Source organism: Micrasema longulum, unplaced genomic scaffold, assembly GCF_059751315.1.
Source record: "Micrasema longulum isolate JH-2025_06_02 unplaced genomic scaffold, ASM5975131v1 h1tg001206l, whole genome shotgun sequence".
Lineage (NCBI taxonomy): Eukaryota > Metazoa > Arthropoda > Insecta > Trichoptera > Brachycentridae > Micrasema > Micrasema longulum.
The window spans coordinates 76,657-102,426 of NW_028278393.1; the positions used below are offsets into that span (position 1 = coordinate 76,657).

The 25,770-nt window shown below is 33.2% G+C and overlaps 1 protein-coding gene across 2 annotated transcripts; it reads left to right on the forward strand.

Moving 5' to 3' along the window:
- Positions 1 to 7,554: 7,554 nt before the first annotated feature.
- Positions 7,555 to 25,547, forward strand: Atf3 (Activating transcription factor 3). 2 transcript variants are annotated; one of them, XM_088234126.1, is made up of 5 exons: positions 7,555 to 8,442; positions 10,806 to 10,892; positions 12,406 to 12,579; positions 13,793 to 13,951; positions 23,511 to 25,547. In XM_088234126.1, exons 1-5 carry the CDS (start codon positions 8,140 to 8,142, stop codon positions 24,066 to 24,068), a joined length of 1,281 nt encoding a protein of 426 aa, XP_088090252.1. In that variant the 5' UTR covers positions 7,555 to 8,139; the 3' UTR covers positions 24,069 to 25,547. The 2 variants fall into 2 exon arrangements, with proteins under 2 accessions (XP_088090252.1, XP_088090253.1); XM_088234127.1 differs by having other exon boundaries at positions 13,805 to 13,951.
- The last annotated feature ends 223 nt before the right edge of the window (positions 25,548 to 25,770 follow it).

Consider the following 25,770-nt stretch of genomic DNA (forward strand, 5'->3'; position numbering starts at 1 on the left):
TCAGAAAAATGGAATTTGCTTAAATTATTTAGAGTTGATGTCAAAAGTGGTAATATTTTAAATCTGATTGCTAAAACCGTTTAAAAAAAAACTATTTGCTCACCATGGCGAAAGAACCGCCCCTAGCGAGATCTGCAGAGCTACTGTTCGCGCGTGTGACGCGTGAAGTCGTCTCTCTCGCTGCTGAATATATCTGTAGTATCGAGAGTGAGACGTAAAGAGTGTGTGAGACAATTATATATTTGGTACTCTTTTACTTCATACAACGCGATACGCGACACATTGGTTTACTCTCTAATGTATTGGTGATTTATCTCCGATTTGTGATAAAAAGTTTTTTCTGATTCTTAAGTATTAATAAAAAAATATTTCAACCGATACGTAAATGAACGGAGGAATACCGAAAATTTGAACCCAGAATTTAATATATTTTTAGAGATATTAAAGTTATTAGATGCAATGTGTACTATTTTACACGTCATCGGGAAGGAAGAGTTAGGTATGGTAATATATTTTTAGAGATATTAAAGTTATTAGATGCAATGTGTACTATTTTACACGTCATCGGGAAGGAAGAGTTAGGTATGGTAATATATTTTTAGAGATATTAAAGTTATTAGATGCAATGTGTACTATTTTACACGTCATCGGGAAGGAAGAGTTAGGTATGGTAATATATTTTTTTAACAAAGATGTTTTCCTATTCAAAAAGGTTGATTGTCAGTACAAGAAGTGTTATTTGTACGATTTGCATCGTAATGCTTAATTTCCTAAGTGAAGATTTCACTCTCCGGTTTAAGTGTGTCTACAGAGCTGTAAAAACACTTAGTAGTCGCTCAATTCAGATGAAGTTTTAGCATGTTTACTTAATCTGGACTTGATTGACATGTGGTCTACTTTTTAAATTTAATTTTAATTTTAAAAGAATAATAACAAAATTTATCACTTTTTTTCATATCATTCCATACTTTCATACAATGAGGACGTTCAGCCCTATAGGAAATTGGATATAAAATATGTTCTATTACGCGCAGTAAAAATAAGAGCATTAAATTGTTCTGCAAAGTTTATTGAAAATGTAAAAAAAAACTTAAAATGAACTAATTTGAAAGACTTGAACTCGAACTACTCGAATCCTGCTAATGAAGATGTTCAGCACTACGGGAAATTGGATATAAAAAATGTTTCCTTAAACGCGGTAAAATTAAAGCATTAAATTGTTTGGCGAAGTTTCGTAAATTGTATGCAAAAAAATATTTCTATGAGAACGAACTACTTTGAACGACGTCACTAGTTCATATAAATCAACCAATGATAAGAGAGTTGTGAAAGATTCCCGGTTTACGGTACGTCAACGGACTAATCGGCAGAACTGACCGAGAAGAAGCGGAAAATAACTTGAGACGTCACACGCGGAGTGATTTCAGAAATATAAAACCTTAAAAATCATTGCAAGTTGAAAAGTCTATTAAAAATATAAAAAAAACACTAAACTTTCTCATTGAATACAATTATAAATTAGTTCTGTTGAAACATTACAAATGTTTTGTCAATAGGTTTTACTTAACCGTTACTTAACATTAAATCTGACTAAGGGCCTTACTCATAAACTTGGCATAAAGTTATGCCTAAGTATAGTGGTATAATTCGGATGGGAATATCATCCTTATTCTACCACTTTAATAAGGATTCTATTCCCATCCGAATTATACCATTATACGTACGCGTAACTTTATGCCAAGTTTATGAGTAAGGCCCTAAATGTTGTCAAAGGCGGAATATCAGGCTCTCTGGAACGGGTATTTGCTCGTATTTTAATACAATTCATTAATAATTAACAATTAATATGACTACGCGAGAGCCTGCTATATACACCGCAAGACAAATAAATTTACGAGTTCTCAAAAAAAACTAAAATTGACATAAAATGAATTATTCTTGATATTTAATTAGTTTTTTTTATATTGTTTGACATATGTGATGACTACTCGTTATTTCAAGGTTAAAATAAAAAATCTTACTCATGAATTGTACTTAGAAATTGCCATTATATATCAGGTATCAGATTACCCGAACCTTAGAGACCCATAACGGTTCATTTATGGTCGAGTGTTTGTGATGGAATAATAAAAGACATGTTATTTTTTAATTCATATTTAAGAAGTTCTTATCGCTTTATTTTAAATTAAAGTATTTTACATTTAAACATATTTATAACATTTAAAAATATTTAGTACTTAGTGAATTCACCTTTATTTTTTATAACATGTAAAATTCTATTATTTAGAGAAGCGTAAAGCGAATCTAAAATTTCTGATGTTATTTCTTCTTCCCAAACTTGAATTAAGTTTTTTTTTAATTCCTCAAAGCTTTTTGATTTTTTTTTCCCGACTTTTTTTTTCATAATCGCCCATAAATTTTCTATCGGGTTCAAATCAGGGCTATTCCCGGGCCACGTCAACGATTTTAAGCCAATTTTCTCCTTGAATTCATTGATCTATAAAAAAACAATAAATTATTTATCATGTGGTCACAAAATGCATTAAAAAATATATATATTTGTACTCACAGTGCGGGCTCTATGGCACGGCGCAGAATCGTCCTGAAAAATTGGGTCCGCGGTATACTGCGTAATGTCCTCGATTGTTGGAATAATATGTTTTTTTAACACTTTTTTGTACTGAATGGCATTCATCGTACCCTGTACAAAATTTAGAGGTCCTAAACCGTATGCTGTCATGCACCCCCAAATCATCACGTAGGGTGAATGTTTAACGGTTCGAGTGACGCACGACGGATGATATCTTTCCCCACGTTTTCGTCGAACTATCTTTCTGCCGTCTGGACCAAAAAGGTTGAATTTTGATTCATCAGAGAAAACAACATTTTGCCAATCCTCCAAGGTCCAATTCTGGTGCTCTTTCGCCCAATCCAGTCTAGCCTTCTTCATTTTGTCCGTGAGTAATGGTTTCTTTGCGGGATTCCGTGCTTGGAAACCATGCTCCAACAGCCGCCTGGACACTGTTTTTACTGAAAATGTTGATGTGCTGGTAGACTGCACCTCTGCGTGTATTTCAGGTGCCGTTAAAAATCGATCGCGCATAACAATTTTTGTTATTAAGCGATCATCTCGGGCAGATGTCACGCGCCCCCGTCCGCTTCCTTTTTTCCGTTCTATGGATCCAGTTTCTTGGATTTTTTTAAATAAAAACCTCACTGCACCTTCTGAATACCCAACTCGACGAGATATTTCACAATTAGATATGTTTTCTTGCGACAATGTGATTATTTTGGATTTTATCGCAATCGACATTTGCTTTGCACTTTCCATGATTGTTGTGTTATGTTCACTCAAACGCGGGTAAAACAAGACTGTTAAGACATTTTAAAATGTAAATATTGTAAAAAGGTGACACATAGTGTCCTTAATTTATTAAACAAAAGAAAGAGGTATCGATAAAGGATTTCTTAGAAAAAGGGTTCAGTAAAGTCAAGGGGCGCGGTAGCAGGTAAACTCGTATTTTTTTTTGTCTTGCGGTGTATATTTTCATATTACTGCTTTGGATTCGAATTAAAAATAATTGAATGAATGGCATCCATTTTTCCTCGGATTATGTGATCATGTCTAGAGCAGACAATGTTTTCACCCCCCTGGTGAAAACATTGTATTCTAAACTCTAAATCTGTCCAGAAGAATAATTAAGCTTATACGAGTTCAAACGAGTTAAAACGCCGTTATATCAAAATCTATCTCTATTCATGAGCATTCAACAAATCCAGATGTGTGTAAAAATACACGGTAAAAGTATTTCTTACCTAAATTATTTTTCTTAATTCTACTAAAATTAACAAACATTTTAATAAAATGTGAGACACGTCATTAATACTTGTAACAATAATGATAATATATTATTATATATTTATGTTTTAGTAACATGTATTCTTGGCACATCTATAAATACTTTATATTTGTATAATAACGATTTTTAATTTCTCACATTTGATTAGCTAGGCATTTATAATTAAGTAGTTTTAGTTTTTCTTGTTTATGTTATTGTTTTATTAATATAGGACTACTTATACTCTAAAGATAGAAAATATCCATCTTAGAACAGGCTGTGCCATGTTAGATGGAGACTATCATAAACAGAGAACACTCCGTTTTCATTTTACATATAAATATATATTTAAATAATTTATATAGCGCCGTTTTTGTGAAAATCACCTCAAAGGCGCTGTACAATAAATAAATATCCCACCACGTCTTGCAGCTACAGAGCGCATGGACGGTTGGGATTCTTGTTCCTCGTCTCCAATTATGATGTACAGGAGCTAGATTACAGCACGTCTTTCAGCTACAGAGCGCATAGACAATAAGAAATCTAGCCCCTATTTACATTTTTATTTGATTTTTTAAATTGAACTTTACATTGATTGGTTTTATATAGATTCCCTGTTATTAAGTATGTTTATTATTTTTTTGCAATAAATTTATAAATAAAAAATAAATAATAAATAAATAATAACAATAATGTTAAAAAAGAAACGAGTAAAATTTCTTTAAAAAATAAAGTAAATAAGCAGATAAAAACAATAATTTTAATGGATTTTTTTAGGAAATTTGATTTATTGCGCGGTTTCGACAGAACGGCGATTTAAAATGGCCAAATCGTATCATTTCCACAATGTAAATTTTTGTAAAATGATTTTAAACTTTCAGTATATAGATTTTTTAAATGATGTTTTTTAAAAAAGGCCCATCCGTACTTTGATTATTATTTTGAGTTTTGTGAGAATAATGGTTGAATCCAGTATTTTTTCCGTCAGGCTTAAGTACTGATACTTAAATAATATTTCACCATTAAAAATGCCATTTATTGTGGGAACAAACGCTATCTGGTGCAAAAGACACAGGTCTTACTTTCTAGAAAACATCATTATTCATTTTTATGGACGTGCAGAGATTAGCATAATTAATGATACTAGAAAATATTAGTTGAAAAAAAGATTTTATAAAAAAAAGCCACGTCTATTTGAGGATCTGTAGCTACATGAAATTTCTTTATAAATACTTTCGTTTATGAAAAACGATCAAGTATAATCATAAAAATATTCTTGAATGTTTTTATAGTTTTTTTATAAAACGGTGTCAAATCTTTAAATTTCACAAAAATCGTCAAATGGAAGAATATAAGAAATGTGGATGTGCAAATGTTGGAAGAATGGTAAATGGTACACAGTGCGCAAAGTGGCCACTTAAACCAACCTATGACGGGCTATAAGCCCCGTAAATACCCAGACTTCTAAATTACCTATGATTTTTTTTTTCTACCTCAGTTGTAATGTTTCCAACCATTATTATTTTTAAATAAATAATTAACATTTGTACAGGTAAGTACTAGGTACATCAATAGGGTATTTTTACAAATTGGGACTAACGTTGAAAATACAATAAATATTTTATAGTCGATTTTTACGATTCTAATGATTTTCATATCCATGCAACAAAAAAAAAAGTTTTCATACATGATTTTCGGCTTTTAAAACGACCACATACAAAACCGCTCGCAGTTGGCGTCGAGTCACTTTGACGTCACACGCCATGCCCATCGAGTGCGCTTCTAACAAAAACTGTGTACTAGTATGGCGCGGTAACGAAATACATGCCTTTTATCTCGTAGGCCGCGAAACGTCTCGTTTTCTAGTAATTCAAAATAAAGTTATTTTAAACCACTGTAGACAATAAATACGAACTAAAAAAGAATAAAAATAATACCATTACCATTGAAATGTTTTGCTTATTAAAAAAATAAATATAAAAAAAAGAGAAAATACCATATTAAGATTAAGTTATAATCATAATATACGATTTTAATGTTATTATAGCGTCACGGTCTGAAACTAAATAGCCACGTTTTTTAAATAAGCTAATTCAACTTTCGCAAAATTATTAATGTTTATGTTAAAAAATATACCTCCTATGTTTATTATCGCGTTTATTAGCATGCGGCATGCGGGCGTATACGAAAAATTTACGGTTTTTATAGACATATGCTTTGGATCATTAAAAAGTGACTTTGTTTTCATAAGGGCTTAATATTCCAGACTGTTTACGTTGGAAGAACGCTTGGGAATTACAATATAAGCAGAAGCATTTCAGCGAGTGTCAAAATTGGTTTTAATCTGTAAAAAAAAAAACATTTAAAAGTATAGTAAATAACAATTTAAAAATAGTTTAGGTTTTGTTTCACAGTACTTTATCTACCCTTTGGTTTTTGTGAGAAGTTGTCTCGAAATTGTCGCGAAAACGATAAAACTGGTTACTGGTTATTCGACATTTGTGGATTTAAGTATCACTCATCTTTTATCTAATAAATTGAATTTCCATAAAAAAATTTACTCAATCTTGAATGGTTTAAATAGACAGAAAATCCGATCTGTCATGTTCATGTCATGTACTTACATAGTACATACTGTATTTAGTTAGCTGGTGGTAGAAATTACGTATTCCAGTAAAATCTGGTAAAATCCCCAAGGACCAATTCATAACTCTTATGCAATACAAAAATCCTGTATTTTCATTTAAAAGGGTCGCTAATGGTATTCACCTGAAAACCATATGCTTCCAGTGCGTAAGAAATAGAATTTCGCGTGAATCTCAGGATGTCACGTGGGAAGAATGAAAGTAACTATTTTTGTATTAACCAACCCCCCTATAGGACCAAAACTTGCATTATATAAATCCATACGCAGTCCTTTGGGAGGCATTTAGAAATGTAACCTCACGTTGTTACTACGTCACTCTGACGTAATACTTAGTTTAGATAAATACAGGAGCTTTCAAGTGTAATAATATGATGGTTTTTTGTATTGTCTTTTCAATAATAAATCAATATACAACATCTTTGTGTCTTGTCAACTGATCTAGTGGACTTCGAATAATCCTTCTCTGTGAGCGACTACATCGGCACATAACATTTATGTCGCCGCCAAAAAGTTCAATCAGCCACTCAATTATGCGCCTAGATGGTTCATTAAATGCCAGCGTTCAATTGAATGAATTAAGATAGCTCAACGTTCAACGAGTTGGCTGGTTGAAAGCTAGTCCTTTGGAAACGACAGAAGCAAAAGCCGATGTGTTAGGTTAAGATAGGTTGGGTTAAGTTATGGATTAAGTAAAAATACTATTTTTTTTAAATTATTAAACTTATTCCAACCTATTCTAACCTAACCTAACTTCACATAACAAAATAAATAAAACAATTATTATTGTTGTATTAAAATTATAGACGCCAAGCGACGCGACGTTCAGCCCTTTCGCTGAACATTGCTATCAACATGTTGGCTAAGCGTCTGTTAGCCATTCTATTATACTGGCATTTAATGAACAGCCTAACCGCCAAATTATTTAACCTAACGGATGATTTAACTATTTTGCGGCGTCATATATATTATAATAACAGATTTTCATTTTGAATTGTTGAAACTTATACAACTGCTATCTAAGCTGTGAGTTTTAAAAAAATGGTACTAATGTTTTTTTCTCTTTATTCCAGGTTTACCGCTTCACCAGAGAAACGTCGCCGAGATCGTCCAACAGTGCCATTGATCAATTATTTTATTTGAGGAAAACATAAAATCAAGTCATAAATTTGTGACCGAGTATTATATTTACATAAAATATAGTCCAGTTGCTCGACAAAAGCCCACAATATACGCACACATACTCGTTCCCCAACAAAGCGCCTACTGTTCTTGGAAAACAACGTCCATCATTTAAGTACAATAAAAGTAGAAGGAACAAATTAAACAAGGACTCATTTAAATTCAAAACACGCGTTCATTTTTTACGCTAGCAATACAGAAATATAAAGAGACGGCAACAAAAAAACTAGGGCCCGAATTTGGTATTCAAAATACCGCCAAACATACGAGAAGCCGCCATCTTGGGTGCTCGGAAAAACAATCATAAGTTAATTGAATAGAATTAAGTAAAAGTTTCAGTCGTTATCGATTGGTAAAGTGTAAAACATATTGTTGTTATTTTTTTATTTTTATAAAATAAAAACGATTCCATTATTGAAAGACATAAAGTGAGAGATTTTCGTATTATTTTTTATTTGATATTGTATTTTTAAAATGAATTCCACGTCAACCGTCGCCTTGACAATGGCGTCTTCCACTCCCGCCATCGTTTTGTCCGGCGATACCAACTGCACGACCACGGGTAGTTTGAGCGGGAAGCTGCCGAAGATGTACAATTTGAATGTGAACGTGAATGTCAGCGCTGCCAACTCCGCGGTGACTAATTTGCTGGCGGTGGAGTCAGCTTGCACCACGCCGAGAACTCCCGAGATTCTGAACTCGCTCATTGCCATGACAAATCCGTTGGACGATTACAACTACAATGCGAGTGAAAAATGTGCGACTGGCGGATTGAGAGTAAGTACCAAAAAATATTATTTATTTTCTTTATTCAGTTAAATACTTACCTAAGTCTTGACCGTCTTATCGCTGGATGTATGATTTGGTCCACATCTCCATTAAGTATCAAGCCAATATCTCTTGTCTTAGGGACGCCGCGTTTATTTGTTTTGCTCGCGGCTCTTATGATTTACATACGAGTATAATTAGATAGTGTTAAAAGGAATTGTAATTTGAATGTACCAAAGGTTATATTTTATAAAAAAAACAACAACAACAACAACAAACCATCACGCCGTTTTCCGTAGGGGTGGGCATTTTTTTATTTTTTTAGGTAGGTAATTCAACAAAGATACATACTGGAAAACATACAATTTGAAAGCATTCGTCGATACAATTTTACATGCATATATATCTTCAATTATAGAATTACACAAAATAGATTTATATGTTAAGTTGTAAGAAATATTTTTTTATATTTTTTTTTATACAGGATTCAATGCAATAAAAAATAAGTTGTACGTGTGTACTTATTGAATAAGATTTATTCCTAAGAGATTATTCGCAAAAGCTGAGAGAGTATCATGAAAAATGACAATTTTATTGTTTCGGCAATATATATTATATTCCCGACACATGCGGGCCATAGGTGTGTGGTCTGTAGCATTATTTGAAAAAAAAGGCAGTTTAAATATTTCCCGATGTCTGAGTGTTCTCAATCCCGCAGGCAAAGAGGCTAGAACTACATATCACTATCTTTGCATACAGACCTCGTTTCCTCTACATTCATACATCTTCTCATGCACGCACGCCGATTATTCCTACTTTTGACATGCCCATCTTCAAGTATTTGATGGACTTGATCGTGCCATGTCTTTCTCGGTCTTCCTCGTTTTCTGCATCCATGAACATTCGCATCGTAGATCCTTTTAGCCGTTCTTTCGCTGTCCATTCGCTCTACATATCCAAACCAAAGCAGCGCCCCTTTCTTGATTCTGTCGATAATGCATATCTCAGCCTTACACAGTTCACGGATCTCGACATTTGTGCACCTGTCTTACATCGTTTTACCACACATTCACCCGACGGATCGCATTTCGACAGCATTTAACCTACTTTCATCATCATTTTTCCAACTCCATACTTCGCTCCCATACATTAGAGTTGGCACTAGATCTCCATTGTGACCTGCTAGTTTAGCATATTTTATCCCTTTCTTTATATTTTTCTGATTATCGTAGGCAACTGAAATGGCTCTAAATTAGACAGCGGAGAGACTATCACTCCCTCTCACTTCTGTTCAATGTACTTCATAGTCCTAACGCTCCTATATACCTGCGTGAAAATTTTCAACGCTTATCAGTTCATGGTTTACCTCATCGTTCTGATTCTCAAGGCACTCTCTTAATACCCATCCACAATTCCTCTTTCTTCTCTAACTCATATAGTGTCCATGCGGCTCGACTGTGGAATCATCTCCCATTCACCATCAAAGATGTTACTACATTATCTCTGTTTAAATCACGTCTGAAGAAACATCTCGTTTCTCTTCCTTAATCTCTCCTCCTTTCCTTTTTCCTCTTTTTTCCTTTTTCCCATTGAGTAATAGTTTTGATTTAAGGTAATTTATAAACAAATACGTTTCTATATAATATTTCTATTTTTATATATCTTTAGCTTTTGAATATTTTTTTGTATTGAATATGTTCTATAACTTAAATTATAAAAATAAAACTTTTATTTTATTGGTTGGTTGGAAGAAATTGCCATTTGGCAATAAGCCCCCCAATGTACAAATAACATTATGTACAAAAAGTTAAATAAAATATAAAATTTACATTTCATCTGTGTACTATATTTGTAAAAGCCCCCCAGCGTTTATGTGAATTAATGAAAAATAAAATAAGCAATTTCGATACGATGGTAGTTCGAGACATATCTCAGTACTTGTGCATCTCCAAGTGCATAACACCTCGGTCCTCTGATCCGTGAGTCCGCAACACTAGCCACGGGACCACAACCCGAATAAGGATGTAATATTTTAATTAAAAATAGTGCAAATTGGCGACATATAAACAATAAATAATAAAACAATTTCTATGTTGTAGCATTTTTCCACTATGCTACTTTCCAAATCCCAAAAGCCATGTTTTTACAAACTTATTTTTTAACAAGTTTTTGCAAACATCGCTCAACATTCTACACACGTTGAGACCTAAAACTTCGAAGTTTCTTTTGCCAAATGACGAACTTGTAACTGTAAAAGTAATATCAAGTTGTTGATGGTGTGGACACGATATTATCTACTATTTAAATCTAGAGCACACATTTCAGCAACGTTTTTAAATATGGCAACAATAAACATGATTTAAATTTTGCAGGGCGGAAGCGGAAATTACTCTAATTCGAATTCTAGCGGCTCCCCTCTCGGATCTCCCGTCAATGGATCGGCACAAAGTATTCAGAAGGTAATAATTTAATAATTACAACATCAAAATAATAAATTGACAGTCGATAAAATCGAAAACGACCAATTAATTTACCTATTCATACCGAGACGCTTACCTGTATTGAGAAATGTTATTTGTAATACATACACGGAATCGTAGGTAAACTTATCGTATTTTTTAACATAATTTATCTTAAAATTTCATCAACAAAACCATATTATAACTTTTTAAGTACTTATCAAAAACATAATAAGTAATTATCAAAAACTTTAAATTTTAAATGAAACAAAATAAATTTACTGTCCTAGAAAAAAAAAACAAGTTTTAATTTATTTGTTAAGTCTACTTTGTGCATTCCATTAAAAATATTAGGATGCGATACATAACACTTTATAAATTTAAACTTGATGCTTTGCCAATAATACCAATGCCCAAATCCCGCAAATGTGGAATTTTTAAGGCCTGTTACCTAGTTGGATAAAATGTAAGGAAATCATACGATTTTGCCATATTGAAACGCCGTTTTTACAAAATTGCCTCGCTAAAAAATTAAGTAAATAAAAATTAGGAAAAAACAATTTTTTTTTTTTTTTTTTTTATATAAAAAAAAACAAGATTAAAATGTTTATATTTATAAAATATAATTACTTTTCGACCGGAAAATTACGTCTGTTGCAATTTAGAATAAACTAAGGTATAATATTAACTTAGGTACTCATATAAAAACTAAGTATTTATGTAAAAAATGTTCTTGATACTTTAAAGATTATGAAATAAATAACAAATTTATTAAAGAAAAACAAAAATTTTAGTTTCTAGAAAGAAATTAAAATATTTTACGTCACACAAACTTTGTTGTATTTTGCTTAAATTCTAGGTTAAATTACGCCTCTTCAATACTCGTTTAAATAATTAAAATATTTCAGTTCCAACCCTTTTTATGGAATTATGTAACATTTAAACATTTAAATCTAAATAAAATAAACACACGAGACGCACCCTATCCTGAACTCTATACAATATAAAATTATGTTTTTTTTGGAATATAATATATAATTTTAAGGGACCTGTTTTAGAAATAAAAAAAATGTTAATAAAATATACGTGAATATATATAAATATAATATACATGCCGTATTTTTCGTCCTATAAGACGCACTTTTTTATTCGACCAAAAATTGGGGTGTATCTTATGGTGCGATGGGTCTTATCGTACTCAAAATATGGTAAATAAAAATAAATGTAAAACGAACTCCCTCTTTTTACTCGATAAGAGTGATAAAAACGTTATTATTAATTATGTAAGCCAAAAGTTTTTGTAATTTTATAATCATATTGTTTCTTTTTTTTTGTTTCTTGTCTTTTTTTAAGAAGAGTATTTTGATTGTAAATATTTTATTTCTGCGGTATGTTTTTAGCAAAATTTTAATGACGTCGAATGGCCGGTATAAATATTAAATTAAGTAATATCTTCCAACTAGCAAAAATAAAGAAAGTGGGATATTTCAAAATTTTATTTTTATGTTTCTAGACACGTTCGGAATTGATAAAAGCCGGCTTGAAGCTCTCCATCGAATCCAAGAGAAAGATGTCTGGTAGTGACTCCATGGAAGGACTCCCTTGTACCAAGAAGCTAAAGAAGGAAGAACCTTTCATCAGCGACGATGAGTACGACGATTCCTACATGGGCAGCATGACAGAAGGGGTAGGTGAAATTTTATATCATTCAAGTAAATAGCACTTGATCTAAAAAGACAGCCATAATTAGATCATTCATTCATTCCCTTTCCGCACTTAAGGATACATATGGTACTGCATTGGTACACCAATTGCAGCGTACCTTGATCTTTTTTTTTACATGAAGGAAAGATGATCAGTCTTGCGCTTCAGGTGCCAGTCCAGGGACTATGAAATATTCTAGTGCTAAAACACCGTTAAAATAAATATTTCACAGCAACCATGTCGGGAATCGAGTCCGAGGCCTCTTGCATGGCAGGCAAACGCGCTGACCTCTACACCGCGAAAATTAGATACTCAATTAGGGTTTATTTTTTTTCCTTTTATATTTTCTGTTCATGTTTACCTTCTTAAATAAATAATGGATATTAACTTGTGGTCGTTAATCAATCATTATTTCAGTGCTCCAATCTTCTGTGTACAACAAAAGAGAATATTAGTACATTTTGACGTAATCCCAAATTTAAAATAGCCAAGATGCGCTTGCATGAAACATAATTTTTCGCTTCTAAAGTTCTTTATTCTGTGTCTGGGCTGATAAAGAATATAGTTCCGAGTGTGAAACAGAATTAGAATCCTGGACGAAAGTTTAATATTCCTGTTAAAGGAAATTTAGTTTAGATAAGTCCACCTTGTTGAGCAGTGGTTAGCATGTTCTGCTTCAATTTTTGAGAACCTGTGTTCGATTCCTGGCAGGGTGGACGTGAAATATTGGTTGTAAAGGTGGTAATACACCGCAATATTTCAGTGTTTGGACTGGCACCTGAAGCGTAAGACTGACCACCTTATATTTCATGTAAAACATATCTAAATACGCTGCAATTGAAGTGCCAATATAGTGAGTGCCCTTTTCACCACGAGATGAAGATAGGTAAATGATGATTATGATGATAAAAGTCGAAAATTTAAATATAAAAAAGCCGTAGTCGAAAAGTTAAAATAAATCGTAGATTTATCTGCTCAATTGATCACCTAAATTACCCCTGATTGACAATGAATTTTATGCAAATAAAAAATCTGTTGGCAAAAAGTTTTTTTTTTCATTTAAAAATAAAAGTAACCAAAAATGCAACGCTTTGTTTGGATTCAAACCTGTTTTAAATCAATTTTGTATTACAACTTTCACAAACCCAGATGAGAAGGGAGATACCACGACGTGTTGATTGTATCATGCTTTCCAGTTGACCCCTGAGGACGAGGAAAGGAGACGAAGAAGACGGGAAAGGAATAAGATTGCTGCCACCAAGTGCCGGCTGAAGAAGAGGGAGAGGACGGTCAACCTGGTCACAGAGTCCGAAGTGCTGGAGACGCAGAACATAGATCTCAAGACACAAATACAGGTAAGGATTTTACTTTCAACAAATGTTGCAAGCGGAGTCCCACAGGGGTTACGTCTAGATTCCTTACAATTTTGAAATCGGTTGAGCCTTGCATACCGAATTATGAAAAGCAATCGATACTTTTCAATCAAATACATCCGGGGTACTTCTTGTCAATATTAAATGAAATTATTTAGTAATTTTTTATCAAAGCAACTTAAGATTTTTTTTAACCTTTTTAGTGTTTTTCCAATTTGTTTTCGATAGATTTTTTTTTTTTTTGACGTACCCTTATGTTTTGAGATCAAAGAAAATACCATTTCAAAAAAAATATTGCAAATAGACAAAATCACAATAAAAAGGATTTTTAAATTGGCATATTATTTATGTACTATCACCGTCAAAGTCAGAGAGTTCTTCAGATCCAGTGTCGGTTTTTTCTCACTTTTCGACGAGTCATTGTCTACATTTTCCCACAAAACGTCATCGACATTTATGTTCTGCAATACGGTGTTTCCGTGCGTTTTTTTCATAAAAATAGATTTTCTTCTCATGAAGTAGGTACATTTTTATTTACTTATCAGAGATAATTTTACAGCGATTTTAAGACGCCATCGATTATGAGACGCAACTCGAATTCAGAGACATTAAAATTGAAAAAAAAACATGGGTCTAACGAAAATACGGTACACAGCATCGTACTATAATCAAATTTATACGTAAAAATTCTGGAATTTTATATTTATCTAAATTTAACTACATAATATGTATGTATGGTGGATTGAAAAACGGTATTTGGTATACCGAATTTTAAATTAATTATCAGCGTGACATTGTTATTCGCTATTGTCGAAGAAATAAAAACAATAAATATATTTATAGGTAATTGGTATACCCACAGTCCACAGAAAAATAAATATCACCCAGATGTTTGTAGGTTATGTTTGTGTTTGCAGTTGTATGCTGTTTAATTTACAGTTCGTATTTTCAGCAACAATGAATAAAATTTAAGTGACATGACCACAGGCGTCCTGCTATATAAAGACAGATAAAAATTGCAGTTCAAGCAACTTTCGTGCTAATTTGGAGTTATGTAAAATGTTAATAAATAAAGTGGGAATATAAATTAGGTAACTGTTTAAATATATTTTTTAAATTTATAATTTTTTTATTAATTACGATATGTGTCCGGAAGGATGAACTATATAGTTCTGAGTGTGAAAAACAACCAGAGCCCCGGACAAGCGTTTTTGACTCGATGGTTACTCTCAGGTAGTACTGAAAAATGAAAACTAATGGAGAAAAGTCCGTCTCGTAGTGTAGTGGCTCGGTCATTCGCCTACTATGCTTGAGCTCCTGGGTTCGATTTCTGGCAGGTTGGATGTGAGATATTGATTTCAAAGGTTGTTTTAACTCCAGTACCTGCAGCGTAGGACTGATATACTTACTTTCAAAATCAAGAAAAAATACTTATTTTTATTTAACAGTAAGGATTATTAATCATGAAGAATCGGGTTGTGGTCCCGTGGGTAATGTTGCGGACTCACGGATCAGAGGTCCGAAGTTCGAACCTCACTTTACCCCAACTTGATTCCCATTTTCAAATAGTGAGTTATTTACAACTCATTGAAAATGGCCCCAAAATTTAAATAATAGGTTGTTTAAAATTTTATTTTGTATTTTTAAAGTTATTTCAAATGTATTTTTTTATTTGTTCAAATAAACAAAATCATTCCGAATACTGTTCATTATTATTGATAGTTTTTTGCCATCTTTTTGGTGAAGTCATGATCCCATCCTCATAGAACTTCTGTGGTTTGTGGGCAAAAAACTGGAACAAGTAATTTTCACAGTCAATTTTTGAATTCAATTTCTTTCCCCGTAGAGAGTTTTGAAGAGACCGGAAAATAATAATCTGAAGGCGCAAGGTCAGGGTTATACAGTGAGTGGGTCAAAACTCCTCCAGTTTTTGTCCGGCGACCAAAGATGTGTGTGGTCACGCTGGAAGAAGACGCCAAGGGATTTCGTCAATTTTGGTCGCTTTTTCTTAATTGCTTCGCTTAGTCTCGTTAGCTGTCGACAATAGTGATCCAAATCAACAGTTTCGCCAGGCTGGAGCAGCTCATAGTGGATGATACCCGGCGGCCTCCGTGGTGTAGTGGTCAAGACGCTTGACTCACGCACGGAAGGTTCCGGGTTCGATTCCCGGTGAGAACACAAAAATTAAAAATGTGATTTTTCTCAAGCCTGGGTGCTCTGTGATGTAATTCACCACTGTAATTAGGCCTCCTGGCCTGTTGTGATGCAAAAAAAAAAATGTAAAAAAAAAATGTAAAATGGTCCATAGCATCACCTTCTTATTCATCAATCCTGGCTTTGCGACTGTTTCTGGAGCTTCTGATCGCTTCTTCCACGATAGTTTCTACTGCAAATTGTTGTACGTGATCTATTCATCATATTCAGTGACCACTCGTTTCAACAGTTGCTTGTTTTTGAACTTTTTCAGCAGCTCATTGCATGCGGAAATTCGATCCATTAATTTTTTTGCACTCAGTTTACGCGGCACCCACTTTTCGAGCTTCTTGACCAATCCAGCGGAATGCAAATGGTTTGAATCAGTTACATGACCAATGTTTAACTCCCGAGCAATCTCACGATTTTCATAGACTTTTTCCGTTAATTCGTTGACTTTTTCCGTGATGGGCCGCCCAGACCAAGGTGCATCTTTGACATTGAAATTTCCCGAACGAAACCGCTTGAACCATTGTTGTGCTACACGCGTTGTTAGAGCATTGTCACCATGAACTGCACAATTTTTTTACGGACCTGCGACCCATTTTCGCCTTTCAGGAAGTAAAACTTCAAAATAGTACGAATTTCCTCGCTCGACACATTCATTTTCAAAATGGAATAACTTTTATACGATTGATCAAAACGAAACTTGACTTAAAATAAAAATATTTTTTGAAATGTCACCTTTCCAACGCGAGCCTATTTGTCAAAATTGGTACAGTATTGCCAGAGTAAATTACGTTCAGCCCCATCTTGCGACAAAATAAAAAAACTTAAAATTTGGGTAAATCATTTGAACGTAAATATTTATTTTACTTTAAAAAAGTATGCTTTAGTTTAGAGAAAAACAACGGGCAGTAGGTACTCAGTTTGAGAATCGCAAGCCAATCGAAACCGTCATTACACGTCAGTGAAACCAAAAATTTGCAACGTTTTTGTTTTATGCAATAGAGCGAAATTCTGTCTCTACGACTGTGGCGAATCATTAGTCTGAGATATTTAACGTATGCAAGAGGCCCGCAAAGCAGTAATGTTATTTAGAATTTATAGCTATCAAATTAGGAATCATTGTTGATGGACGCTTCGTGGGTCAATGCGAACCTCTAGGCAAAAGGCAAGACACGCCTTCAAGTCATGTTATTCATAATATTGCACGACTTGTAAAGAATAAAAGCTATTTATTTACTCATTGCTAATTCAATATCACTGTGAGGCAGAATCACAAATGATGTGCCGGCAGAAATAAGTGTTTTTGCAAACAATGTAGGCACAAACTGAAGGTTTTTAATCAAATACAAATACAATACATTCAAACGTTGCGCGTTGTACAAGTGGGAACGCGCATTACATACAAACATAGTATAGTACCTACCGAAGCTGTATAATACGGATCTCATCATCATCATCGTTTCCTTATCCGCATTTAGTGGTGTATAGGGCACTGCATTATTACTCCAATGAGGAAGTTTAATGGTTTAAAAAATAACATTTTTTAATAACTATCAAACTAAGTAAATTTTTTTATGCGTCATATTATCACTATGATTTTTAAAGTTTTGAAATTACTCCGCCCGTGACGTCACGAGTTCAAGTCGGTGAGTTTTCCTGACATTTAAAAAGAGAACCCCGTACCTATTAAAATATGCTAAACGTTAAAAAAAATTGTGGAAAGGATGCTAGTCCCAGACATAAAGGATTTTCTCCATTTTCAAATCATAATTTTTGAAAAAAAAAAAGATTTTTAAAAATGTTTTCCATGAATGTTCCTCTAAAGTTTTTATTCCCGGCTCTAAAAAACCGTTTATACATATCACAACGTTGTATCAGAATACGAAGGAACCATAAATCAAATTCTTTGATTACAAACAAAAAATAAATAGGGTATACAACTTTTATTACGAAATAATAAAGGGCTTCGCCAATTTCTTAATGTGTAGGTAGGTGTACCTAGTGTAATTAGTGAGGGAGTAGTAGGTAGAGCCTATTTCTGTATGGGTAGGTACTCGTAAATAAATTGCGTGTCATTTGATAAATAGAGGGGAGTAAGTAGCTTTTTATTACCCCACTATTTTCTTTAGCCGGCATTCAAACTGATAGCTAATTTGTCAGCGTCTAGAATTGTAGATAAATTAAGTAAGAAAAGTGGTTTAAAAAGGATAATGAAATTTTGAGTATTCAAATGATCACCGAACACACCACTTTATTCATTATTTAGCATATTGATTATCTTTATTATTAATATTATGTATTTAGAATTCATCGAATCTCTTAAAATAAATTAGTAAATTAAACCAATCAAAGAAATTTAAATAAAAAACCTAAAATCAATAATTGTGAATCTAACGCCAAGCTGTCTTGTCCTGCAAATATTCATTGACTCTATAGTAGCTTTTTGCAAACAGGCTATGCTTTAATTTTTTGTTGGAAAAGCCTGAATTTCAAGAGGTACCTTATTGTCGAATCGAAAACAGTTTGAGGCAAAATAATTTTTAAAAAAATGCAGTCTAGTAGTGGGCACAAATAGCATATATTTATTTCTCGTGTTGAACCTATAGAAATCTCTATCTCTTCTAAAATCAACAATATTTTGATTTACGTAAGCTTTTATAGATATATCTCTAAGCGATTCTCGGGGACTCGCATTGTAAATTGCTCAAACAGCTCTCTTCTGCAGCACAAAAATAGAATCAACATCTGCAGCACTTCTCCACAGTAGTATACCGTAAGACATAAGGCCGTGGAAGTAACTGAAGTTTACCAATCTAGCTCTTTCTATATTAGTAAGAGCGCTGATTGTGACAAAAAGTCACGGTGACTTTTACACAGTATCAAGTGCTATGGAGATATATGAGAGTGCGCTCACTATGGCGACATGACAATACGGTGACAAAAAGTTCCAGCGTGACTGTCACCCGGCCCCGGCCTGTACATTGCTATGGGAGTGCGCTCACTGCGAACTTTTTGTCACTGCCGGCAGACGCCTACCGAACGGACGTGTGTTGTGAATTTTGCAGTTATATTTAAGATTATCATATTATTACAATAGCGATGAAGAACATTTTAGACAAGATAAAAAAGAAGTCTAGGCATTTACAGGGCTTATGACATTCACCATTCTACCCATATTTGAACATCTTTATTCCTTAAACCATTTCGTCTGTCGTTTATTTATGCGGGCGAGATTTGAAATGGCTGCTTCTCTGCAAGAAGATGATATTGAGAAAGAATTGTTAATAGAAGACATAGAGAAAAGGCCAGCATTGTTTACAAAAAAATTAAAGAAATTCTCTGATATTCATTTGAAAAGGAAATTGTGGGACGATATTTCAATTAAATTATTTCAAAACTATTTATTGACATACGAAAATAATTTTAAAAACTTGAGAGGATATTGACGTGATTCAGAATACAGGGAGTAATAATAGTTTTAATAATCGTTCATTATATATGGGATGTACCCAGTAGTGTTTTTTTCGTTATATTATCCTTTTGCGTAATTTAAGAGCGCAAATCACTGCGATCTCTTTGAAATCCATCGCTAAATGAACATTTTGTCACCAGTAGTGAGTAGTGAGAGCACCCACAGTGACACAACGTGACAGTGACAAAAAGTCACAGTCAGCGGGTGGTGTAAGATGTCGAATGTTTTTAACAGCGTAGGCTGCAGAACTAAGTCTGTTCGATAAATTAGCTATATGTGAACCCTTTTGTAGCTTAGACTCTAATTTTATATTAAAAAAATACGGTGGTATCCAAAAGATTCTTTGTCTTTAAGTTTTACATAAAACATAGTTTGTTGGACATCACGTGTCACTAACTAAAATTAACGTTTCGCTGTCCTTTTTCGCACCCCAAAATTGAACGGATTTTGTTTTGAGAAAGATTATCAGATTTTTTTACGTTTCTATGTCGGTACCTTTTCCGAATTTCAATTTTTTAAATCATATTTGTATACCGCGCGTCCGAAGACGGCAGATAAAACTAGACGCTTTTATGGGGTTTTGGATGGTCCTAGCTACCATAAGAAACCATTTACTAAAAAATTAAAACGACCGAGACGCGCCAATAGTAAATATCTATCACGTGAAAAAAAACACTGCTCTAGCGCCATAATCCAGGGAGAAAACACGGGAATACGTTTGTATGAAGAAAAGTCAGACCGCGTTCCCTCTTAACACAGGACACATCTTTTGAGTTAATTTGCGTCTTGCAAAAATAGGTTTTTTTAAAGATAACAAATCTATTGAATTTGAAAAAGCTGAGTTAAGACTGATCAACCAGTGTACCTACGTTATTACGATACTCTCGTGACATAAGACTTATTACTAATACGAAATATGAAAAAAAAAATACTTTAATTATGGTGGTATAATAATGTATCACTATGTGCTCGGTGTCTTATAAAGGGTTAGGGTCAAACTGCACTTCGGCGACGCCGCGCAACAAATTTTTATATGGAGTTCCGCGCAGTGTAGCGCCGCTGTTGTGCTGTTTGTTTGATCCAAAACGGTGTGTTCACGCTAGCTGGTGCAGGCTTTTCGCGTCGATGAGGAAAAAGACACAGTTTCTTCAAAATACTATTTATTATCCAAATTCCGCAATGTCACATAAATCACAATTGAAAACAGTCTGAAAAAGTTGAGCGGCTCGAATAAAACCACAGGGTAATCACACCCTCACACTCGTAACACTCGAGGATGCGTACAAACCTCGTCGGTCACTTAGGACCTTCCGTCATCGTCTCACGGCTCACTATCAATGTCACAAAAATAATAATTATTGCAATTGTTCTAAAAGATAACCGCAGTTTCTTTAAATGATTACGTAGGTAAACACATTTACCTAATACACGTAACTCTCAAGGATGCGTACACTCCTCGCCTGCTACGGTCTGACTTTCCGTCAGCTCTACAAGCACACTTGCAGACTCCAAGATGAAGACTAAAGCTTGTTACTCTTTCACAAGCTTTCTAAAACTTATTTCACAATTGCATTTCACAAAAAATAATGCTGACATTTTAATGTCAAACAAAATACTTCCGGACCTTCTCAAACTATTACCAGATTTATCTTTCTCAATAAATTAAATTATATGTGACATCCTAGGACAAAAAACAATAAAATAAACTAGAATCTTAATACTTAAGTATAGAACAAATGCCCAGTTCTATGAAATATTACATAAAAAAATACTAGAGTACAAAGTATATACAGTAAAATAAATATCTCAACTTCAGTACAAAACATTTAAAAGGGCATAAAACAATAATTCACGATATACGGCACTTTTGAAAGAAATGAACATGTTGCAAAGCAGAACAATAACATCCGAAATTGCTAACCAATAAAAACGTTCTTTGTAAAGCATTATTTTAACCCGTCAAATCTTGGGAACGAAGTTGTTAGTGATTTGAATGCGTTCTTTACAAAGTTTATAAACGAAATATTGATAAATTTAGCTTTGGCCCGAACACAGTGGAAATAATATTTTGTGTTGCCGCACCGCGCGTGGCCCAAGTGTTGTTTGACCTTTAGGGTTTTTATTTTCAATGAAATCAATTTATGGTTGGTTTGAGTTTTTTTATTTTCTAATGTTCGCATAGTTTATACAAAAAGATTTCCACTGATAAGCTACGAAAATTTGCTTCGCGAGTCTCGTAAATGAAATATTATTGAAAGTTCTACTTTAAAAAAAAATAAGTAGGTTAATATGTATCCAGGCAGATAAAAAATACAGTTCTGTTAGTGAAATAGAACCAGAACCAGAACCACTGATAAGTTTTTCTGACTCTCAGGTAAAAATCCTGGTATAATTGATGATCGAAATACGCTGCGTTTGGTCAACCAATTAGGAATGATGATTAAGTAAATATTTTACTTCTTTTAAAATTTCTATTATTTTTTATTTGAAACACAAACGGGTTTTTACTGCCATCTGTTGAAATTTTTGCAAATAATAATTAATAGAGTCGTTACCAGCGTTGCCAGATCTACCGATTTTTCGGTAGATCTACCGATTTTGGGAGCAATCTACCGATCTACCGAATTCGATTGAAATTCTACCGATTTTTATACATTTCCTTGTTTTTTCCACACAACAAAATTTCAATGCAAATAAAACGAATTCATATTATAATAATTTATCAGTTGCTTATTTAAAAAACTACTTATCTATCGTACATAATACCTGTATGCAGAGACAAACCTTAAGGTGAGGAAAGTACATTCTATTGTCTTCACCTTCGGGTTATTCTCTGCATTTGAAATTAGAATGTACTTCCCTCACCTTAAGTTTTGTCTCTGCATACGGGTATAAGTATACAATGAATGATATATTTATTATGGATATGGCTAGTATTGTTGAATATAATATGGTCAAATAAATCATGGCATAGAATTTCATGACATTATTGAAAAATGTATAGGTATATGTCTATTTTATGAAGTGAAATGTAGAGGGATCACTTTTCATATTGAAAATAATATAAATGGTTTTATCTTCAGTTAAATTTAGTTGATCATTGTTTTAATAATTTGTTCAGTTATTCATCAGTTAGCAGTTTTTATTTAGTTTTAAGTTGCACTGAACAAACTTTAAAACGTTAATTATTTCTTTGTTTGATAATAAAAATACTAATATTTTGATAAAATTGTGTCATTCATTCAATAAAATAATGCTTTGAATTTTAATCTATGTATTATATTATTATTTTTTATAAGAACCAACTCAAATATTCCTTTTCTTAAATGAATATTTGAGTATTGAAATGAAATATTGTAATTTACATTTTTTTGTAAGAAAAAGAAGACATAAATCACTATATTTTGGTGATTTACTTATGGCAGTCCTTTTGGTTTTCAACTGTTCATTTACCAAGCGTTTTCAACTATTGAAAGCAACGGCCTTAGGCAAAACGGAGCTTTAATTTCAAACAGCTGTCAAATTTATTTTTGCCCCCCTCCTCCCCTCCTACCCCTTCTCCCGAATCTACCGATTTATTTTTCTGAATCTACCTTTTTTCGCTTGATCAGGTCTGGCAACGCTGGTCGTTACGAAAAACGTGCCTGTTTTTAGAGGGAACATGGTCTGACTTTTATTTATACAAATGTATTCTTGTATGTTTTCCATGGGTTATTGCGCTAGAGATGTGTTTTTTTTTCACACCTATAGAAATTATAAAAATGCCTTTTAATTTTGTAATTATGTTTTCTTTAAATAAATAATCCCCATCTTTGGAAACCATTTCACGTTGTATTATAAATAATCAATATATTTGTTTTTTTCCAGGAACTTGAGGTACAAAGGCGGCAGCTTGTGGACATGCTCTCTCTTCACACTCCTTCCTGTGTCAAGCACAGCACCTCCTCACCCACCACGCCTTACAACCCCATCCAACCCCCCTATGACTCTCCAACCAGCTACCCCATCAGCGCCACTCCGTACGAGCCCAACTCACCTTACATCCGCCCCGAGTCTGCGAACATACTGGCCTCCAGCTACTCGTGCGAGATGGAGAATCCTCCCCCGTCAAACTACAGTCAGCCGGTAGAAAACTTGGACATGCAGTCCAACTATTCTATTCCCACATCCGATGGAAACTACTTGAGACATGACACGCAGAGTTACATGAACGGAGACGAAACTTACGGCAAAGGATCCAACCTTCTTCTTATTGAATCTCCTGAAAATGAATACTTACCCGTGTCTTTCGGAAACCAAGACAACACAAACAATCTTCAGTACAATAGCCATACACCCTCAAATCAGCAGTGTCACGATATTACCACAGGAGCATCGAGGCAGAAGTTTAGAAATTCTGGGATGGACAACGGCTGCATGGCTTAAATCTATCAGACCAGAATATTATTCGCCATGACACGAGTAAAATAAGTATATTGCTACTATATATTTATAAAATGATCAAAATCTAATACTTTTTGATTCAGGTATGATTTATTTCTCCATGTCAATTGGAAAATGACACAAGTTCTATTATCTCATTTTATTTTAAACTAAAAACAATTCAAATCATCTTTATTTATCTTCTATCATATCTGTCAAAAAGAGTAGAAAAAAGTTAGTACTAAAATGAAATTAAATGTCATGTCATAATGAATCACTTATTGATTTCGTGTAATATGTAAAATGTAATATCTAATGTAAAAATCAGTTGCGGTTCAAAATTTTATTCTCTTTTGACAGACTGCACGTGACAATGATTGTTCAACAATTCAAGAGTTTGTTCATATTTCTTGAGCATTCACGATTGACAAATTTTGATTGATATATCCTTATTTCGGTGGTGTTTCTTGAGGGGCCAAGTTTATTGATTTCAACATCACAAGAGTACACAAAATCTTGAATTAATCTTATTTGTTATAATGATGATCCATTTTAGTTCCCAAAATAGACATCATCCCGATACAACCAGATTGTTATATTTTCAGTATATTCTATTGATCGCTAAAGTAATATCGTTTGTTATTCTGTGTATATTCAACGTTACCTTTACCCAGTAATAAATATTCTATATTATCTGTTATAATTTACCAATTCAGAACACAATATATTTATACACAATACAAATGCTGTAAAGAATAACTTGTGATTGTACCTACCTACATTTATTGCGTTGTGAATTATATTATCTATTTTTATAATATTTATGGAACTTTAACTCTGTTCTCCAACGGTTTTGTTAGTTTCGCTGATAAAATGTTTCTCTGTAAATTATAAATGATAAGGATGCACATGTAAATAACTATAGCATGCATCATGTATTGTGATAGGAGATGATATGGCACTGGTGCCATAAAATGTACAATTTGTTTACAAATTATTTATGCTATGTCTTATTTAATTACTTTTTTACTTCCTCTTTTGCATGGTGCTGTTAGTTTATTTTTCTTATAAAGAATTAGTTTTTATTTGAAAAATTAACGTAGTTTTGTAAATACTTTTGCGAAGCAACCATGTTTCTACTCTTTAATAACTAGACGGGAACCTATTTTATTTTTGTCCAGAAACAAAAATATCAAGTAGAACCTCAGTTGAATACTTCCTTCTTTTTTCCACGTCCTATACACTTTCATACTACTAACAAAGGTACCTACAACATACAATGAGTTGTAAATTTAATTAAATTAGATTGATATAGATTTTCACAGCCATAATATTATTACGGAGAGTATTACATTTCCAGGATTTTAAGGCAATTTAGCATTGTGTAATTTTGCTAAACACTTAAGTGAATGAAATCTTCTGGATTGTGGCCTTATAATGCCAAAAATATTAACATTCCACTTATGTTTTACCAAAAGAAAAGAGTATTGTTGATTATAAAAAAGGCCCTTAGATATTTATAAAAAAATATATACTTACACACTTAAATGATCATCATGTTCAATAGTTCGCTAACTGAAGCCTTGTGTAGCCTATTTGGAAACATTTTATAATGCAAATCAGTATATTTTTATAGTGTTTATAATCTTGTTGATACGCAGTAATCATATAGGTATATACCGGTTAATACTTGTTAATATTAAGC